At 53.6% G+C, this 19,232-nt stretch overlaps 1 protein-coding gene across 1 annotated transcript in view; it reads right to left on the reverse strand.

Annotated features, from left to right (window-relative positions):
* Positions 1–11,231: 11,231 nt before the first annotated feature.
* TXNDC16 (thioredoxin domain containing 16) overlaps positions 11,232–19,232 on the reverse strand; it is a 34,260-nt gene continuing 26,259 nt past the window's right edge. Inside the window, exons 16-19 of the mRNA XM_010217552.2 lie at positions 15,661–15,799; positions 14,883–15,043; positions 13,056–13,246; positions 11,232–11,553 (exon numbers count right to left, since the gene is read on the reverse strand). Of these exons, the coding sequence (XP_010215854.2) occupies positions 11,273–11,553; positions 13,056–13,246; positions 14,883–15,043; positions 15,661–15,799 (772 nt within the window). The 3' untranslated portion in view covers positions 11,232–11,272. The remainder of the gene's footprint in view (positions 11,554–13,055; positions 13,247–14,882; positions 15,044–15,660; positions 15,800–19,232) is intronic.

Below are 19,232 nucleotides of genomic sequence, written 5' to 3' on the forward strand. Positions count from 1 at the left end.
AAGAAAGAAAAGAAAGAAAGAAAGAAGAAGAAAGAAAGAAAGAAAGAAAGAAAGAAAGAAAGAAAAGAAAGAAAGAAAGAAGGAAAGAAAGAAGGAAAGAAAGAAAGAAGAGAGAAGAGAGAGAGAGAAAGAAAGAAAGAAAGAAAAGAAAGAAAGAAAGAAAGAAAGAAAGAAAGAAAGAAAGAAAGAAGAAAGAAAGAAAGAAAGAAAGAAAGAAAGAAAGAAGGAAAGAGAGAAAGAGAAAGAGAGAAAGAGAAGAAAGGAGAAGAAAAGAGAAGAGAAGAAAAAAGAAAAGAGGAAGAAAGGAAGGAAAGGAAAGGAAAGGAAAGGAAAGGAAAGGAAAGGAAAGGAAAGGAAAGGAAAGGAAAGGAAAGGAAAGGAAAGGAAAGGAAAGGAAAGGAAAGGAAAGGAAAGGAAAGGAAAGGAAAGAAAGAAAGAAAAAGAAAAGAAAGAAAAGAAAAGAAAAGAAAAGAAAAGAAAGAAAAGAAAAGAAAGAAAAAGAAAAGAAAAGAAAAGAAAAGAAAGAAAAGAAAAGGAAAGGAAAGGAAAGAAAAGAAAAGAAAAGAAAAGGAAAGGAAAGGAAAGGAAAGAAAAGAAAAAGATAGGAGAGGTTAGGAGACTGTGTCACGCAGGAACTGTCGCAGGAGCTAAATGAAGACGGTTCTTCTGTTTCACTGGCGTCTGCTCTGCTTTAATGTGCCCTTCTGAAGCTCCCGTCTGCTTCCTGGCCTTCCCCCCGGTGAAGAGCTGTTATCTCCGCCTCGAGGAGCGGAGCTGGAGGGCCCAGGCTCCTCTTTCCTTCCCTCTCTTCACCTGGAAATCGAGCGGTGCCTCTGCTGCAGGAGGAAGAGCCCTGAGGCTGCGCCCGTCCCCGGGAACCGCTCTGGTTCCCTCTCTTCTTTCCTTGCTCTTGCAGCTCCCCAGCTCTTTGTGCCCCATCTCCGAGGGCCCGACCAACTTGCAAACTCGGTTCTGCAAACACGGGGGCTTTGCAGCCAAGGGGCGGGTGGCACGAGGGTGCTGATGCCTCCTGCAGAACCACAGAACCGGGTTAAATCCATAGGCAGCGAGGGGCCGTGGGGCCAGGCGGGACCGCTCTGCGCCTACCCTTGACACCACAGTCATAAAGCAGAGCCGAGCACCAAAACCCAAAACGTGGCCCAATCCCCGCTGGGCTGCGAGGTCCTGCGAGGCCACCGCGTGCCGCCTTGTCCCGGGATCACCAGCTTCCAGGATCCCAGCTTTGCCTGCGGCTCTGGGAGCGGGAACAGGCCGTGCCCAGGCATGACCCGCGTCCCAACGGAGCCCACCCCAAAACCCAGCCTGGATGCTGGTTTGGGACTCCTGGGAAGAACCCCGAGGGTTTCACACGCAGAACCGCCTTTATTATTATTATTACTATTATTTTTATCTCTCTTTCCAAGCGGATTTCCATGAATTGCGGAAACATACAGGGCCGGCCAAGCTTTGTTGTCCGCGGGGAAAAGTTGCCGATTTGCCAGTGCTGGGGCAGTTCCCAAAAGTGATTTTGGTCTTTAAAAAGCAAAGAGACTAAACAGTGTCAAACTCATGTCAAGCATCTGGCTTTGCGGAGACCCATTAAAGCAGCAGCCGCCAGCTAAGCACGAGAGGCTGCAAGCGCCGGGATCGCCGACCTCCCCTGCAAGCCCCTGTTATTGGGCAGGAACACGTGAAAAGCTGAACTTGTGCAAGGCAGACACGAGATCCAAGGGGCCGGAGTGTCCGGGCCGGTCACATGTGGCCCACATCGTATTAGTCACTCTGCAAAGCGCCGCTCCGTTTGGGTCTCCGCGCCTCGGCTTTGCTGCGGTTCTTCCTCACCCAAACCAGCTGCAGAAGTTGGCAGTTTGTGGCTGAAATAAAAAAAAAAAGAGAGAGAGAAAAAAGGAAAACGTTGGTTTTCTAAGCACTGAGGTCCTTTAACGGGCAAGTCCCCGGGGTGCTCCCGGTTTGTGTTTGAGCAGGCGCTGCTCAGCAGAAACCGCTCCTGGGCGTCTGCTCCGAAACCAGAGGCTCTGTCCCCTCATCCAGGGCACTGAGGAAGATGTCAGACACTGGCCCCAGTATTGACCACTGGTGACCAGCCCCCAGATGGACTTTGCACCGCTGGTTCCCTCAGAGCCCTGCAGGTTTCAGCCCACCCGGCTTCTCCAGCCCATCCAGCTGCTCTATGGGGATGTTACGGGTGACAGCGTCATAGAATCACAGAACCACGACAGCTGGAAAAGACCTTTGAGATCATCAGGTCCAACCGTAAGCCCTACAACACCATCCTGCTAAACTGTGTCCCCAGGCGCCTCATCCACACGTGTCTTGGACACTGCTGGGGACGGTGACACCATGACTTCCTTGGGCAGCCTATTCCAGTGCTGTTCCATGTCATTGCATGGAGCAGGACAGCCTGGCGGCGGGCACTGAGCATGGCAGAAGACAGCAGCCGCCAGGACAGGGAAATGGCCCAGGGTCACCTGCGGACCCAGGGAAGGGAGGACCGGAGGAAGGGGAGAGGGGACACCCAGCCCCAGGTGTCACCAGGCTGCTCCGGGACGGGAGATGTCTTGGGAAAAGTTGCTGTCCCGCGCATGGCACGGGAAGGAGGGCAGCGCTCACAGGTGGCCTGTGGCAGGTTGAGCTCTGTGATGGCCCGGGCCAGGCACAGGGACAAGCAGGGGTCAGATGTGAGATGTGTCCTCTAGAGCGGGATGCCTATGCTGGGAGCCACAGGCAGAGCTCGCATGGAGAAGGCTTCATGGAGGACACCTCCATGCGGTTTCTTCTCCCTGGGTCCGTCCGTCTGTCCGCCCAGGCCGTGTTTCCCTGATGCCGGAGCACAGGAAGGAGTCGGGGATCTGGGCTCGATCGTGGGCGCCGCGGTAGCTCAGCCGCCGCTGAGTCAGGCTCGCACGCACAGCGGGGAAGCGGCCCGCATCCGTGGGGGACGCTCGAGAGGATGAATAAAGCTGCTAATGGGAAAACCATCTGCTTTCCCGGGCCAGGGATGCTCCTGGCTCCTCCTGCTTGGCTGCACACGCTCCAGGAGCCCTGAGATGCTCCGTTCCTCCAGCCCCTGGGATTTGCAACGCTGCTTCCAGAGGCCCATGCCCAGTGCTTGCTCACCCCGGCTCCCGCGAGGTTTTTTTCCTCCGCCTCCTTCCCCTCTTCCCGGGGCCACGGAGATGGCACCGAGCAGGATTCCTCCCGCCCGTTGCTTCTCACCCCGGAGCGCGGCTCGTCTCACAGCGGGGCAGGGGCTGGAGGAAGGCGCTGGGGAGGCCCCGCACCCGGCGCGTCCCCTCGGAGCGCCGCGAGTGCCAGATGTGAAGCCTCAAAGCGGGCAGCGGAGTTAAAAAAAGCTCCGCGCGTGTTTACACGAGGCCATTCCGGAGCTGCCGGCCTCGCTGTGTTTATCCGGGCACGGCCGGGCTCCCAGCGCCTCCGTCACGGCGCACCGGGGGCGCTGGGCTCTGTCACACAGAGGGCATGTGCACAACCGAGGGGACGTTTCGTTGTCACACGGGGCTGCTCTTTCCTCTGCTGAGGCCGTTTCTCACCCCCTTGGCTCTGGGAAAGCCTCATCCGCAGCGGCGCTGGCCAGGGGTGGCCCCCGGGCCTCGCGGCCGGAGCAGCCTCCAGGCTCCGGCACTCGCTGCAAGAAGCAGCTCGGGAGCAGGAGGCTTGTGCAGCCCCGCGCTTTGCCAAGGAAAATCCTCCGTGCCCGGGAGGGTTTCTCTGCTGGGACGCGTTTGCTTTGAGCCCTGCTTGGATGGGTGATCTGATGTCTCATGGCGGTGTCCCCATCCTCCCAGAGGGCCCCTGTTGTCATTTGTGGTCCCTGTCTTTCAGGGGGTCCCTGTCACTGCAGGAGGTCACTGTCATCATAAGGTGTCCTTGTAGGAGGTCCCTGTCTGGTCCCTGTCATTAGAGGGGTTTCTGTCTTCTCAGAGGGTCTCTTTTGGTCCCTGTCCTCATAGGGGGTCCCTGTCACTGGAGGAAGTCCTTGTTTGGAGCAGCTTTCCAATCCGTCCCTCGGGAGGGCTGTCGGAGCCCTGGTGCTGCAGCTCCATCCAGGTGCTGGGAAGCTGCAGTGCCCTGCACAGATGACATTGGATGGTGCCAGGAAAGGCCTCCCCTTGGGCAGATCTGGAAATTGCAGCCGAGAAAATGAAATAATCCCCTTCCCTGCCTGCTTTACCAGGGGGGTTGCACCCAAAGCCTCCAGCATCTGCTCTCACGCTGCCTCCTCCCTGGCTTGGAGGGAAAAGCAAGAGGCGAAGGAGAAGCACCGGGACCTGGGGCTTTGGGGGACATTTGTCCCTCTGGGGTCCCTAGCAGCCCTCAGTGATCGCTGGGGAGCTGTGGCACCTCCGTGCAGTGACCCAACGGGGCACAGAGCGATGCCCGGAGCAGCGAGCCCGGCCTCCGGCACGCGGGGCCCTCATCCATGATTATCCAGGGCGGTGGGGCCAGGGCGTCTCTGGAACGCTCAGCCCATGGAGGCCACGTTTGGCTGGAGGCCGTCAAGGGCAGGGGACTGGCCACGTCCCTGCCATCTGGGGGACGTTGATTCCGACATTCTCGCTTTGCTCCTGGAAGCCCTCATGGTTATTTTGGGGCAGTAACTGTCTCTCCACACATTTGCTTTGGTGTTTGTGTGTGACTCTGCTCACTGCTGGGACATCCCGCTTCCAGCTACAGCAGCCACCCATGGTGCATGTCCCTGTGGTCTGCATGTCCCCATGGGCTGCCCTCCCATGCACAGTGAGCCGGGGTGGCCAGAGGGACACGCAGAGCCCAGACGCACCTCCCGGGTCACCAACCCTCTGAACCAAGCGGCTCCTGTTCCTCCCAACGGTCCCTCATGACTGAGCACGGGAAAGCTGGGAGACCTCCAGACCTGGAAGCACAGAGGGATGCAGGAGGCAGCGGCTCGTGCTGCCGGAGAGCGTCTGCTCTCCCGCCAGATAGGAGCAGCAGCAAGTCACGGAGCCAGGCTGGGTAAGGGAGCCAGGCCGGGTAAGGGAGCCAGGCCGGGTAAGGGAGCCAGGCTGGGTAAGGGAGCCAGGCTGGGTGAGGGACACGACAACTCCTGTCCCCAAGGAGCTGCCTTGGAGCTGCAGCAGCTCCTGGAGCCTTTGAGCCACCGGAGCACCCAGTTTTCACCCTTGCTGGATGCGCGTGGGGAGCCCTGGGCGCCCCTGCTCCGCTGCCTCCCGCCGCGGGCTGAATCGCTTCGCTGCGGCCGCAGCTGCTCTTCCAGCACCGCGAGGGATTTGGCAACCGCTCCGGGCTATTAATAGAGGCGGGCGCTGGGCCGGGGCAGAGCGGGGCACGGCCCTGCGTTTGCCTAGGGAGCGGCTGGGCGGGCGCGAGGGAGCGCGCGGGAACGGGACGTGGAGCCCTCCGCTCCCGTGTCGCCTCCGCGCGCCGCGGCGGCCCCGCCGAGCCCGGCCGGAGAGGAACAACGGGGCCCGCGACGCGGGGACGCGGTGACACGGTGACACAGTGACACAGTGACACGATGACGCGGTGACACAGTGACACGGCCCCCCGCTCCCGGCCGGTGCGGAGGTGCCACTGAGCACTTCCATGGAAACCCAGTTCTCGTTCCAGCCCCTCTGGCCTTGTCCAGGGGCTGTGATGGGCATCCTGCCTCCCCATCGAGAGCCCTGCAGGGACAGAGCAGGATGCCTTAGGTGTCCGCTCCCAGCGGGAGGTGCCGGGACAGGACATTTCCTCTTGGCGTTGGGTAGGGAACATAGAAAAGGCATTAGGAGAGGAGGTCACGTGCGTTGGCGAGAGGTTATCACAAAATAAACCAGCCCATGGAGGCTACCTGGTCCGCTCCACGTGATGCTCCGTCCGCGCCAGGATCACGGCTGGTTTGGGCTGCTCAGTCCCAGCTCCATGCAGATCCTCACCCCCAGGAGGAAGGAGCTGGCTCTTCCCTGCATTCCCGAGCACCCAGCACTGCCGGGACAGGAGCAGGGAGCCAGGGGAAGGGGTCCCCATCCCGGCCGCCCTCAAGCTGCCGCCAGCCGCATGGGGTTGGGTGCTGGTTCCCACCTGCCTCTCACCGGAGCTCAGCCAGGTTTTTCCCAATGGAAGTGCCGGGTGGAAGAACCACTGGACGCGGGGAGGACACCCGGCCTCCGGATGGGCACCCGTTATCTCAGAGCCCAGCTCCATCCTGCCCCGTGCCCTCTCTTCCCGGAGCCACGTGCCCATCTCCCGCCGTGCCCACACTGCTCCAAGGCCTTCCCGCCCCCACGCAGACGTGTGCCCGTGTCCAGATCCCTGTGCTCCGGTCACGGCCCGAGCCTCCCCTCCCCTCACTGGGCAGGGAGCTCCATGAGTGCCGTTGGGTCTGGCAGGGACAAGGGACCAGGATGGTTCGTGCCGCCCCTTTGGGATGGGACACTCCCATCGCGGGCTGCCATCCAGCTGCCATCCAGCTGCCTGCCTGGGTCAATGTCAGAAAAATCCTTGGCATGAGAATGGCCTCGCTCCATGGCTCTGGAGAGACCCTGGGAGCCGCCTTGCTCCATAGCTCTGGATAGAGCCCCGGGAGCTGCCTCCCTCCATGGCTCTGGACAGAGCCCTGGGAGCAGCCTAACTCTGTAGCTCTGGATAGGGAGCCCCGGGAGCAGCCTCCCTCCATGGCTGTGGATAGAGAAGCCCTGGGAGCAGCCTCTCTCCATGGCTCTGGATAGGGAGCCCTGGGAGCAGCCTCTCTCCATGACTCTGGATAGAGAAGCCCTGGGAGCAGCCTCTCTCCATGGCTCTGGATAGAGAAGCTCGGGAGCAGCCTCCCTCCATGGCTCTGGATAGGGAGCCCTGGGAGCAGCCTTGCTCCATGGCTCTGGATAGAGAAGCCCTGGGAGCAGCCTCTCTCCATGGCTCTGGATAGAGAAGCTCGGGAGCAGCCTCCCTCCATGGCTCTGGATAGGGAGCCCTGGGAGCAGCCTCCCTCCATGGCTCTGGACAGAGCCCTGGGAGCAGCCTCACTCCGTAGCTCTGGAAAGGGAGCCCCGGGAGCAGCCTCCCTCCATGGCTCTGGATAGAGAAGCTCGGGAGCAGCCTCCCTCCATGGCTCTGGATAGACCTCGGGAGCAGCCTCTCTCCATGGCTCTGGATAGGGAGCCCTGGGAGCAGCCTCCCTCCATGGCTCTGGATAGAGAAGCTCGGGAGCAGCCTCCCTCCATGGCTCTGGACAGAGCCCCAGGCTGGCGCCCACGGGAAGGCCCCGCGTGCCAGGCACGTCCCTGCGGCCGCGCTGCCAGCCAGGAACCTGCCCTGCCGGCTGGGCAGCCCCTGGGCCGGGCTCCCCGCCACCTCCTCCTGCGTCCTGCGCCCGCTCCGGCCATCCCCGCCGCTGCCTGGCAGGGCACGAGCCAGCCCAGGGCTCTGCTTCTGCTCCACATCCTGCAGCCGTGTCCTTCCCAGGCCCGGCTCCTGCGTCACAGCCTGTCCCTTCGCGCTGCCAAGGGGTCTGTGCTTCGTCCCGGGGGGTGACGTCCTCTCTGCTGCTGCTTTGCCACCGCACACAGCCCTGTTGCACGGAGAGCCCGGGCGCAGAGCGATGTCACCCAAGAGGGACTGTGGCCATCACTGCTTGGGGACACTGAGGCTGGGAGGGTGCAGAACAGTCAATTTGGAAAATCCACCTTCCACCTCAAGGATTGGGGCCATCCAGGCAAAATCTGCTGTTTTCTTGGAGGGCTGGAGATCTGGGAGAGATGACGTGACTGCTTCCCGACGTCCCGCGCTGGAGGACTTCCAGCAAAGCCATCAAGGAGAGCAGACGGGGACGTGCTCCGGCAGCGAGCACGGCTGCAGCTCCCGTTCCCACCCAGCGCGAGGGCCTGCATGAGCTGCAGCCAGATCGCAGCACAGAGATGATGTCGTATCATAAGGTTAATCACATAATCCTTTTTCTTTTTTGGTATATATAGTACTATCTTCTGATTAATCACTGACGTTTAAACAACCCCTGAAGGGCTCTGGAAGAGCAGAAGTGCATGCAACTGTGCACCCTTGTGACACCGGTGAAGAAAAGGACACGTGGAGTTTGGCACGAAGCCATAAACAGCGACTACTGTATCAGTCAGACAATCTGAACAGCTCTTCAGAGCAGCGTGCACCTCACCAGCACCATCTCAGCAGACGAAGCAGGGGTTTACCAAAACGGCCTTGCTTTTTTGTGCTGAACGGTTGAAAAAGGAGCTGATAGCATCAGCGCTCGCTGCTCTCTCGCCTCTCTTCAGCCCCAGCCTGCGCTGAGGCCCCCAGAAGTTGCTGATACGCAGCCCTGCGGACACTGCTGGCCTCCTTCCACGGCCTCGACGTGCCCTACGTGCACGAAGGGGTTCGTCCCCACAAGCGCCTTGGGGCCCTGCACCTCGCAGCCGCTCCTGGGCACTCCAGAGCTCTTCCTTGCCCTCTCTTGTCACCCACGGCCATAAACAAACACCAACTGCACTGGGGAATATTTCTTTTCCCGTTGCTTTATCGCCCTAGAGCCGCAGCTATTAAAAACAACATAATGTGAGGCTGATTCTTCCAGCAATTGAGAGCGCTGTAACGTGCAGTGAAACTGTTCCCACTATTCATAGCAATTTTTCCCTCCGTGTACACATCCTGGCACATATGTACCTTGACAGGTTTCCTCCACGCCCTAACTGCCCGCTTTTACTGCACAATTAAAAAGACATTTTGCATTAAGGGGGAAAAAAAAAAGGTAAAATAAACAAACTCAAAGCCAGGCCCAATGTGGTCTGGAACTGTGACCTACCCACGATGAGAGCCAGCAGATCTATAAAACACAGCTGCCGGCCAGCTCGGCGGTGCCAGCAGCGAGACGCGGACAAGCGTGTCCCTTCCCGAGCCACGTCAGGCACCTGCAGCTCCAGCCGCAGGGACCTGCCGTTTGGATCCTGGCTCCTGCCATGGCCAAACTCGCCAGGACCCTCGGGGCCGCAGGACCCTGCTGTTGATGTGGGAGTTGAACGGGGATTTTTCGGTCCTCCAGGTTGGCTACAGCCACCACGCCGAGGAGCAGCATCCTCTCACCGCCAGGCACGAGCATCCTGCTCTCCATCCAATGGACACCCCTTCCCTGAATCTCATTCTCCAGGACCAGTGAAATAACTCCAGCAAAGAGTGTTTTTCCCCCTAGAAAACTTCTGCCCGGCATAACGGAGATGTGGCACTGACCCCTAGTGACAGGCTGCTGTTCTGGCACCGCAGCGGCCTGGGAGAAAACTGAAGCGCAGCCAAGTACAGTAGGGATCCGGGAACACTCCTTGGATTGCACAAAAGCTTCCTAAGAAGTTCCTGCTGCGCGTGAACTGGACTGCGGGAGCCATTCCTGGAAGTGCTTCCAGCCCTGAACATCCCGGTCCAGGACATCAGATGCTCCACTCGCTGCAGTGCTGTCACACACAGAATAGATACAGATTAAATGTACTTCAGAGATAGTTTATTTAAGAAATTAGTTATCGTTTTGGATACTACACTTCACTGCACAGGGTGGGGGAGTGATGCAGGGAATGCACCAGTCACATCAGCAGGGACATTACTGGAAGTGACCTACCTACAACGGGTACAACATGGTACAAAATCTTTCTGCAGCTGAGGACTGATGGGAACCCACAGCAGGTTCCACACTGATCTGCTCCTTCTCCAAGGAATATTCCGCTGTGGAACAGACTCTCATCTGCTGCTAGATTAGAACTTGGAACACACAGTTTGGCTCTAAGCCTGACATTAAGTACAAACACGATACGTTTCAGTAAGGGGCTTCAGGACGGTCCCTTTCTGAGCACTGCAAAATGCTCCCACCAGGTGGGCTGCCTGCAGGAGGGGAAAGACTTCACAACACCCCAAGCAGTCATTTCCAATGTTGGTTTTGTTTGTTAGTTTGTTTTTCCTTCCCTCTGATTTCTGGAGCAGAACTCACCCCTCCTGGCACATCTCAGGGATGTTGTGGAATGGAGTTTGTGGTTATTGAAGGCAATGGGAGCACCAGCAGGATTAGACAAAGTTTCCCTTCGACCACACTGGACTCCCTGGACCGAATCCTGCGCTCAAGAGCTGTCCTGCAAAGTCTGACCCTTCAGAAAGGAATTAAAGGCCTTTTGCTGTCCCAGAACATGAGTAAAGGCCAGAAGGATGCTTCCCCAGGCCCGAATCGTTCCGTCTAGACGAGGAAGTGGAACACATTTCTGTCCTGCACCGGAGCTGCCTGTCCCCAGCACTGCCAGCCCTGCCCTTCTTTCTAAAGTGCTCATCTCCCTGCAGACCTTATCCCTGCACCAACTTCAGCTCAGATGGTACCAGCCTCACCACTGTCACCGAGAAGAAGAGCAGAGGCTGCAAATAACGCCCTGGGCTCATGGCCATGAAGATTCCAGCACCGGGCAAAGTCTTCTTCCACCTGTCCTCGAGCTTTGCTGGCACCTTCTTTTGTATTTGTTCCGGGTATTTACGGCTGTTGTGATGACCTGAGTTATGGACCTCATAATAAAATCACTTCAGCCAGATTCTCCTGTAGTGCCTGAGAAGAAACACGCTCAGGAATTCAGTTCCCCAAACTCAGGTGTAAACACAACCGTGTGCCAGTTTAAACACTGCAGCCACGGAGCGAGTGGTATGTTTGCCCTCACTGCTACACACAGTTTCTTGGCAGATTTAAAACTTCTTGAGGAGAACTTTCTGCCACAGATAGTGGAGCCAACGTGAGAGAACTGTTCTTCATCCTGGAGCCACTCACAGTCTTCCTGCTCCGAGGAACCAAAGCATCATTGAGAGACTTAGTGACCCAGGGAATGGGACATATGGAGTCAACTGCTCCAGCATAGTTTTTTGAGCAGACAAACCCTTAGCAGCAAAGGGAGCTCGTTCTGCCTTCCCACGAAGCACCAAGCAGGCAGAACTTCCCTGCAGTCTCCGTGAGGATCTGCTGTCATGACTGACCATGCAATGCAACAGGAATTGCACACAGGAGGGCCAAGTTATAAACTGTACAAACACGTTTCTGGTAGCAGAAACCACAGGCATGGCAGAAGTGCTGACACACTGCAATGGGGAACTTGCCTTTAAACGTAAGGGCTGTTTTATCCCTTCAGCACTATTTTTTTCTGCTAAAAACACCTCTCTGCTGCAGAAGGCTTGAAGAGGATGGAAATGGCGAGACAGTTCTAGAGCACTGTCCCATCCCTTCTCCCCATTTCCAGAGGGGGATCTCCAGCTCTCAGAGCTCACTGTGTCTCTTTTCCCTCCCTGCCAGCCTCGGGGCTGTCCCTCGCAGGTCCCTCCCAGGGGACTGGCCCTTCTCTGCTGTCACCCCGGGCTCCTCGGGCTGTTCCTCTCCGACTGGGGCTTTCTCCTCAGAGCTTCCTGGTGGCTGCGGCTCCCGCGGGTCCCCGTGGCTGAACGAGGGGTGAAGGGTGAACTCGGGCACTGTCGTCTCCATCATCTGGAGGAAGTTGTACGCAGGAAGAGGTGGCTTCCAGTCTGCTTCAGATAAGGTACCTGATAAGTGAGTACAGACAGATATGAGCAAGTTAAAAGGCTGTGGTGACTTTACAGATATACTCATTTCAAATCGAGTTTTTTTTTTCTTACTCTTCCAGCAGATGCAAAATTAAATATTTATTTCTTCAAGATCACATTTTTTTCTCTCTCTCTACAACTAACACCATTACTCAAATCAAACCATTGACAAAGTGACTTAACATTTACTGGAGCTGCCAGGGCTCAGCTTCTCAGAAGGGGGCTTCCCCATCCTCAGAGACACAAACTGTACGTTCACAAGTGGCAACACTCTGTATCTATCCTCTGGTGGGTAGATTTTACATTCAGACCTCAAAGAACAGTGTTAATGACAGAGCATTACCATCAGGAGTAAGAGGAGACTGTTGTCTATCCAGAGAGGAAGCAGCCCCATTAAATGAGGATGCTCTCTCATTTTTCCTTTTAAGACTTAATCACACAGTTCCCAGTGGTTAAAAGCTTGAGAAAAGAGGCTGTGCTGGCTGGTACAGCCCTCGGTCACCCAACGTGCTGCCCAATGCTCTATGCATCCCCCTGGCACCCCCCAAAGCTGGAAAGCTAAAGAGCTTTTAGCAGTGGAGATGGAAAGAGTGGGTGAGTGGCTAGCTGGCCAAAAGTGGCTTAGCCAGCCTTCAGCCACATGTTGTGTCTTCCCAAAGGCTAACTTCATCCTAGGGGAGCTGGTGTCCTTATGGCAAAGAGGGAGGTTCTCCCAGGAGGGACTCCGAGTCAGACCCAGCATGGAGTGTTCGGTGTCACCTTCTCGAGGAGCCCTTCCAGCTACAGACAGAGGAAGAGCCACTGGGGGTGACACCGGGGTCCATCCCAGCAGGATCCTGGCAGGGGTAGGGTGTATGGGACAAGCACATGGTGATGTTTCCTCACAGCATTCTCCCAGGCTGGATTTTCTCCAGGCCCCAAACCCTTCTGTTGCACCTTATCCCATGGATAACATGTTAGGAAGGCACATTCTGCCTTCCGTCAAAGTTCCAGCAGATTGAACAAGGCGGGAAAAACATAGTGAAACGCTTCACAACTCAAGCAAACCCTGTATGTCCCAATGACCAGAACAACACACTGTCCTGTCCAGAAAAAGTCCTGGGAGAGACCTGGAGAGCATCTGTTTCTTCTGCTGGCAGCTGGGAGCCAGGAGAGCTTTTGTCACCAAGCTGGGCTGCAGAAGGTCAGGTCCAGCCCCAGGAGAGCAACGCGATGCTTGGGGATTATTACAGGGAAGAGATTTCAATTCAGAGCTATTCACACTTGGCTCTGAACATTAAACAATCCTAAAGCAAACTCGCGAATACGGCTATTCTGTTCTGGCCGGACTATTTGTACTTCTGCAATTCAAACTTAGAATAGCTATTTTTTCCATCATTAAATTCCAGAACAGACAATTTATTGCACGTAACATCTTCTCATAAACACACCGGGAGCTAACAGTGCGTGCTAAGGAACGTTACCAAAGCTTGTCCACTTACTGCTGGGAATCTCCAATCCTGCTTTTAGCTTCTCCAGCCAAGACAAGACGTTTGTTTCAGTGATGGGCTGGCCTGGTGGAAAGCTGAATACCTGACCTCCCGTGTGAAGGTTCACCCAGACGAGAACAGGCAATGAAGGCAAGGTGGCAAAATAGGCCTTCAGGATCCCGTGGCCTACAGGGGTGTTCTTCCTGTGGAGAAGATGAGATTCAAATTGCTGACAAACACTTTGGCAGTACAACATGAATGAGAACCACCCGAGCACCAAAGCCCTTGGGCCACATCCAGCAAAGCCCACTAGCACAAGTTTTGTCCACGGAACCGCTGTAGAAACTCACAGCAGCATTAGGAGCTCTGGATTAACTGTGAATTAATTAGGAGTTTAAAAAGCCAATTAGCCAGCTCTCATGGAAAGTGAGTGGACAGCAGATTAGATGTGTAAAGAAATCCCCTAGCAGCAGGAACAGCTGGGACATGTTCTGTAGGACGGTGTGAATTCCTCCATGAGAATTTTTTAGGAGCAGGGGAGGCAGGAATGCCCCGTGTCCAGCAGTCCCACCAAGTTGGCCTCCTCCACGGCTGGCCGTTCTCTCTGCAAGCAGAAAGGCTGACTGGAGACAACACCATCGCCCAGCCCTGCTAGTGCCACCACCCTGCAGCTGCAACAAGCCCAGAGCAGGCCCAAGGGACAGGAGGAACCAAAGCAGCAGGGCTCATGTGGTGCTGTCCCTTGGCAGCCACAAGGCGGTTTTGTGCAGCCAGCAGTTAGGGACAAGGAGTTGGAACGACCCCCAAGTGACAAAGACACCAGAAAGGGACACGCGACCGAGATGAAGGGAGGACAAGTACGGGAAGATGATGAGTCCTTTAGGTACTATTTTCAGGGTGGGTGATGCACTCTGAGTTGGCCCTCACCATGGGAATGTGGTCTTCCTTCTAGGATTATGTTATTCTTTCAAAGCCAATGGCTACAATCTGCTTTCTCTTGTGGAAATGCTTTTTTTGCCCTGACAAAGAACAGCTCTCTATTTTTTGCATTTTTGTTTTCAGTAAAGTAGAACAAAGTCAGATGTGTAGGTGGGGGAATTCCAGGGGCTCTTATTTCTTGCATATTACTGGCAAACAAATCGTCCTCTTTTAAAACGTGTGCATTCCCCATTAGTAAACTTCTGCCCACGCTGCTAGATGCTTCCCAGACTTTGAAGCACATTGTGATTAAGTCAGTGAGGTGTCTTGGGCAAAGTAAGTGAAGACTAAAAACTGAAAATGCACTAGGGAGGGGAGAAATAAAAAAGATTCTATCATCTCCTGCAACTTCTTTTATTTCTTAGCTCCGGTATTTGTTTTGTTTCTTGATTATTTTCTAAGTCTGTCTCATAGGACTTCTAGGTGCACTGAGAACATTCTTCTCCCAATGAACAATCAGTAATTGCCCTGCTGTACTTCCGATGGCATCATTACTTTAAGACACCCGAGAGGGGCAAATCTACTTTTTTTCTCCCAAATGTTACAAAACAAAAAATGCTCCAGAGCCGAAGTCAAGCTACCATGCAAAACCCCTGAGAACACTTTATTTACTCTACTAAAAATTATTTCTGTCATCATTTAACTTTCACTCATTTTACTTCACGGTGCTACTTTGCAGCTGTCCAGAATATGTACTGAATCATTGCTAAATGGTTTGGACTCCCAACTCATTATGATTTCAGACTAAATAATCCCATTACCAGCTAGATAAGTGCTTTGAGTAATTGCAGACTCAGTTTGCCCTTCCCTTGAAACGCTGTGAGGTAACGGAAAGGAACAAGGAGGTTTTTGCACACTCACAAGTTCAACCAGCATGTCACGAATGCTTGCTGAGGTCTTCTTTTTGCCAGCTTCAGCATTTCCTCGCCTTCCGTCTGCCCGATGTCACCATTGCTAAACATGATGAGGAAGGGCCTTCTGAGTTGCAAGTAGTGAGGAAGATTTTGCACCGTAATTTCTGGCTGCAAGAGATCAAAACAAGAAGTTGGGGTTTACAGGGCGGGGAGAGCAGGACAGCATCAGCCTTCCTGCTCCTACGTGCGCGGCGCTTGAGCAAAGCGGTAGCATCCACGCTGAAGGGGAGCAGCATAAGCACAAATGTGGGTGCTGGGACGTTGATTGGGAGCAGCATAAGCACAAATGTGGGTGCTGGGATGTTGCTGGTGCCCTTCTCAGCTGCCTCCCCCCATCCCTGCACTTTGGGAGCCAATTCCTGAAGCAGGGCTGGGAGCAGAGGAGCAGGGCAGGCTCCGCTCAGCTCCACATGTCACAGCTACAAAAACCTTCTGAAACTCGTGGGCAAGAGGTGGGAAGGAGGCGCTGCCAGAGGCCAGCCCAAGGCACGAGTGGGTCTGTGGCAATAAGCACAGGGCAGCCTATGGACTTGCAGGGTCTTTTCCCAAAGGACCACCCTGCAAACAACAGATCCCTGTCCGGACTGCATGACGCAACTCAGAATTAAAGGTTAAAGACAAATGCAACTCAACATGATAGAAATACTGAAAAATTAGCTCCGTGCTAAAATCAGCATTTCTGCAAATGACCACTTACTTTTTATTTATTTATATTTTTAACTTACAAATGTGTCCAGCAATTCGTATCTGATCATCTGCGCAATGTCCTGCGCGCTCTGTTTGGACAGAGCAATGCCTTCCACGCTCCCATCTCTGCTCCTGGCGAGGAGCAGGGCTGGAGGAGACACTGCGTATTTACGGGACCTGAAAAAGAGGGAGCGTTACAAGGACTGAAGGGGGAATCTGGCACGCAGAGCCGGTACCTGGGGATGTGGGGGATAGAAATGGTGCTGTTCAGGGTCCAAGGAGGGAAGGAACAGCCCCAAACAGCCCCAAACTGCTCCCCACAGAGGCAGGCTCCACGTGTTGCCTTTTCCATCGCCCCCTCCCCGTCTCTCCAGGCCAGGTTTGAGCCAATGGGGAGAGCGGCGGCAGCCACGGACCCGCCGGCGCTTCCCAAACAAGCACTCGCCCGGCTTGCACCACACATGAAATGTGCACAAACACCACTCCCTTCTGCAGAGGAAACCCCAGCACCTAAAAAAGAGGAAAAATTGAAAACACCACAGCCTAAACTCTTTGCTGGCACTTGCCTCTCTTCCATTTTCACGCCAAACACCTACCCAACTCTATCTCCTAAGGCAGGCAGACACAAGGGGCTCCCTCTTACAAACACCAAATTACATGAGTTGGGCTCCACAGCCTTAAATTTCAGCCTCTTTGCAAACATGATTTGTTTTGCTGAAGGCCAGCATCACACTACAGGAGCACATATGGCCTGTGAACTTTCTCGGAGCAGAAAAATCAGATCATTTTTTGTTCCCCAATCTTCTTCTGGTAAAAAGATCTGAGGGTATTGAAAGAAAAGCTGAGCAGGTGGAAAAGGCAAAAATAACAGAAGTGTGAGCAATGACAAGGCACAGGCCACATTGTGATGGGAGAACTATTTTCTGGAAGTTAGAGGAACTTCAGTCCTGAAGACTCCAGATGTTAGAGCCTAGAAGAAGGGTGAGGCAGAGGAAGGAAACTGCCTCAACCGTTTTTGGGGTTTTGCAGTTTATTTTTCAAAGGCTGATGGTATTTTCTCAAAGGCTGTGACACCAGAATTGCTGGGGAAGTGAGACCGTGAGATGTGCTTGAAGAATGCAGGGCTCAACCCGCATTTTCTCCTCCTCTGCGTTGCACCAGCAGGCTCAGATGGAGCTGGGTAGGTCCTGTCAGATGGCAGGTGAGCATTATGGCCCAGCTCCTACATGTAGAAAGCATAAGAATAGTTTCTTAATCTGTTTGGAAGTCAGACCTTCAGCTGGAGAAATGAGTCGGTTGGGTGAGTCACTGGTGTTGGCTTTGAACCTTGGTGAAGGTCCCTGGGAAGCATCTGCTCCCAACCAGCACCCACAGTGCTGAGCCCTACGAGCTGCTCACTCCAGATCAGGGTGGCCCTGAACCAAAGAGGAGTCTTGAGGTTCAAGCAGAGCAGGTGACTTGGGCTGCCCCTATAGAAATGGAGCCTCCTGGGCTGAGGAAACGGGTTCACCAGACAACGGGGCCTGCTGAGTTCACTGACCACACGGTGAGCTGGAGCTTGCTGGTGTCCACGTGGTGACAACACCGAGCCCTCCTCCTGTTCCACCCTTCCCTCGATTCCCTCGTTCCTTCACTTTTCCCACTGGAACCTGAACTTCACTCTTTGGCTTCAGTTACCATCACAGGTTCTTCAATGAACCAGCTCCAAACCAGCGTGATTTCTCTCAGCAAAATCAGACGCACACAGCGGTGACTTCTTTTGCAAATGCACAGAGTGGTTTCTTTTAAAACCAAGAGTCTTAAGATAAGTGAAGATAGGCTTGCTGCCTATCTCCGTGCAAGGAGATTTGGGGACATTTTGGTCTGTGGAGGTGTGGAGGCGGAAGGCCTTTGATTTCTGTTTCAAAAGAAATCTGGTCTGCCTTTTCCTCTTTCCATATGAGAAAGATCTAACACAGACTCAGTCTACTGCAGAACACTAATTGCTTTTAATGAAAAACAGCTCATGGAAAAATCATCTTACAACCAGTTATATTTCCCTTTGCGGTTTGTCCAGGCAAAATCAGCTTGGATACTGATTTTAACAGTTCCGAATACAATGGAGATTGGTTCAAATTTGCTTGAAAAATCTTGGAGTTTTGGGTCGCAGGGTTACTAAGCCAGGCAGACAACATGTTTCCATGCTTTTTGACTCATATCTAGGCTTTTCACTTCCCCCATGACAACACTCATCTGTCCGGAAAAAAACACACCCACTGCAAGCTTTTTCTGGGGCACTTTGTACTTCTCAAACTTCCATAGGCCTTAAAGAGATACAGAAGTTGCTTAATACTGCCAGAAGACCAATACATTCTCCATGTCTACCTTGAAATCGCTTCTTACTTTACTGGTGACATGGCCACATGGTAACACACAGCAACTGGTTGTATTGTTGCTCGTGACAGGTTTCTATTCACGTAGCTGAGGCATTTAGATGTGCAATGTGAGACTTGCATTTAACTATAAAACATCTGCAAACAAACACTTGGCAGGGGTATAGGGCATCTAAGTATTTGAGAAAGAAATAATACTTCATTCAAAGCATTTCTTCCTTAACACGTTGTTCACATTCACCCACTGAGAAGGTATTTGCTGGGCAAACAGTTTTGCTAAGAACATTTTTGATGTATCTGTAACCTTCTTCCCTCAGTAGAGGAAAATGTAAGAAGAATGGTTTCTGTCTCAGCTTTCTGTGGCTTGGGAGCCACAAACATTTCCTCCTTGAGAGTTTAGCAGAAGAAAAGTTTTGCTCTTCTTAAGAAGGGAAGTGAGCCTGGCTCTTGCATAAGGAATTCCTGTAAGTGTTTACTTTCTACTTACGTTGAGAAGATGACCATCTACAGTAGCTTCACTCAAAGATCATAATTAAAAATATCTTCCATGCAGCCAAAAGTCAAACTTGGCAGAATGAACATCTATATAAACTCTATTAACTGTTTCAACTAAACAGGAGCACACTCCACAGCACTGCTGCAGGATGGGAATACACTCTTGCACGTGTTGCTGCTGACAATACACAGACCTTTTCTATTGATGTCTTTTTGCTTTGCAAGATCACCTGATTTCTGTCATGTTTTTCCATTTTTTCCATCTATCAGCTTGGCAGAGATGATCAGGGATGAAGCCTTGGTCTCTGGGCTGGGGTTTTTCACCCTGCTGCTGCTGGTTCTGACTGTTGCACCTGAAATTCCGCAGTGCTCTGCCTCTCTGGTGCAGAACAGGGCCTGCCACTGCCTCACTTCTGACTGGGGCTGGTGCTTTGAACTCAGCTGGGTTAATAGAGATGCGGTAGCCAGATATTTACAATTTTATTCTTCAAGCACATCACAAAAATGCCCTAATGTCTCATCAAAACAGTAGAGATGAAGCACATTTGAAGGAAACTAATGAAAATAATGCATTGTGGTGTTAATAGCTTTTACTGCTCATACTTGGACAAAAGGCCAAGGACTTTCTGACACTTTTAACTCTGTCTGGATGTAATTCATGATGGAAATGAGACACCAGAACAATTTAAAGATCCCCTCTGGATTTAGCTCCATCTGCAGGCACTGAAATATCTCTTACAGTC

The sequence above is a fragment of the Tinamus guttatus genome, unplaced genomic scaffold (assembly GCF_059628265.1).
Source record: "Tinamus guttatus ecotype Peru unplaced genomic scaffold, ASM5962826v1 Tinamus_guttatus_pri_ptg000048l, whole genome shotgun sequence".
NCBI lineage: Eukaryota > Metazoa > Chordata > Aves > Tinamiformes > Tinamidae > Tinamus > Tinamus guttatus.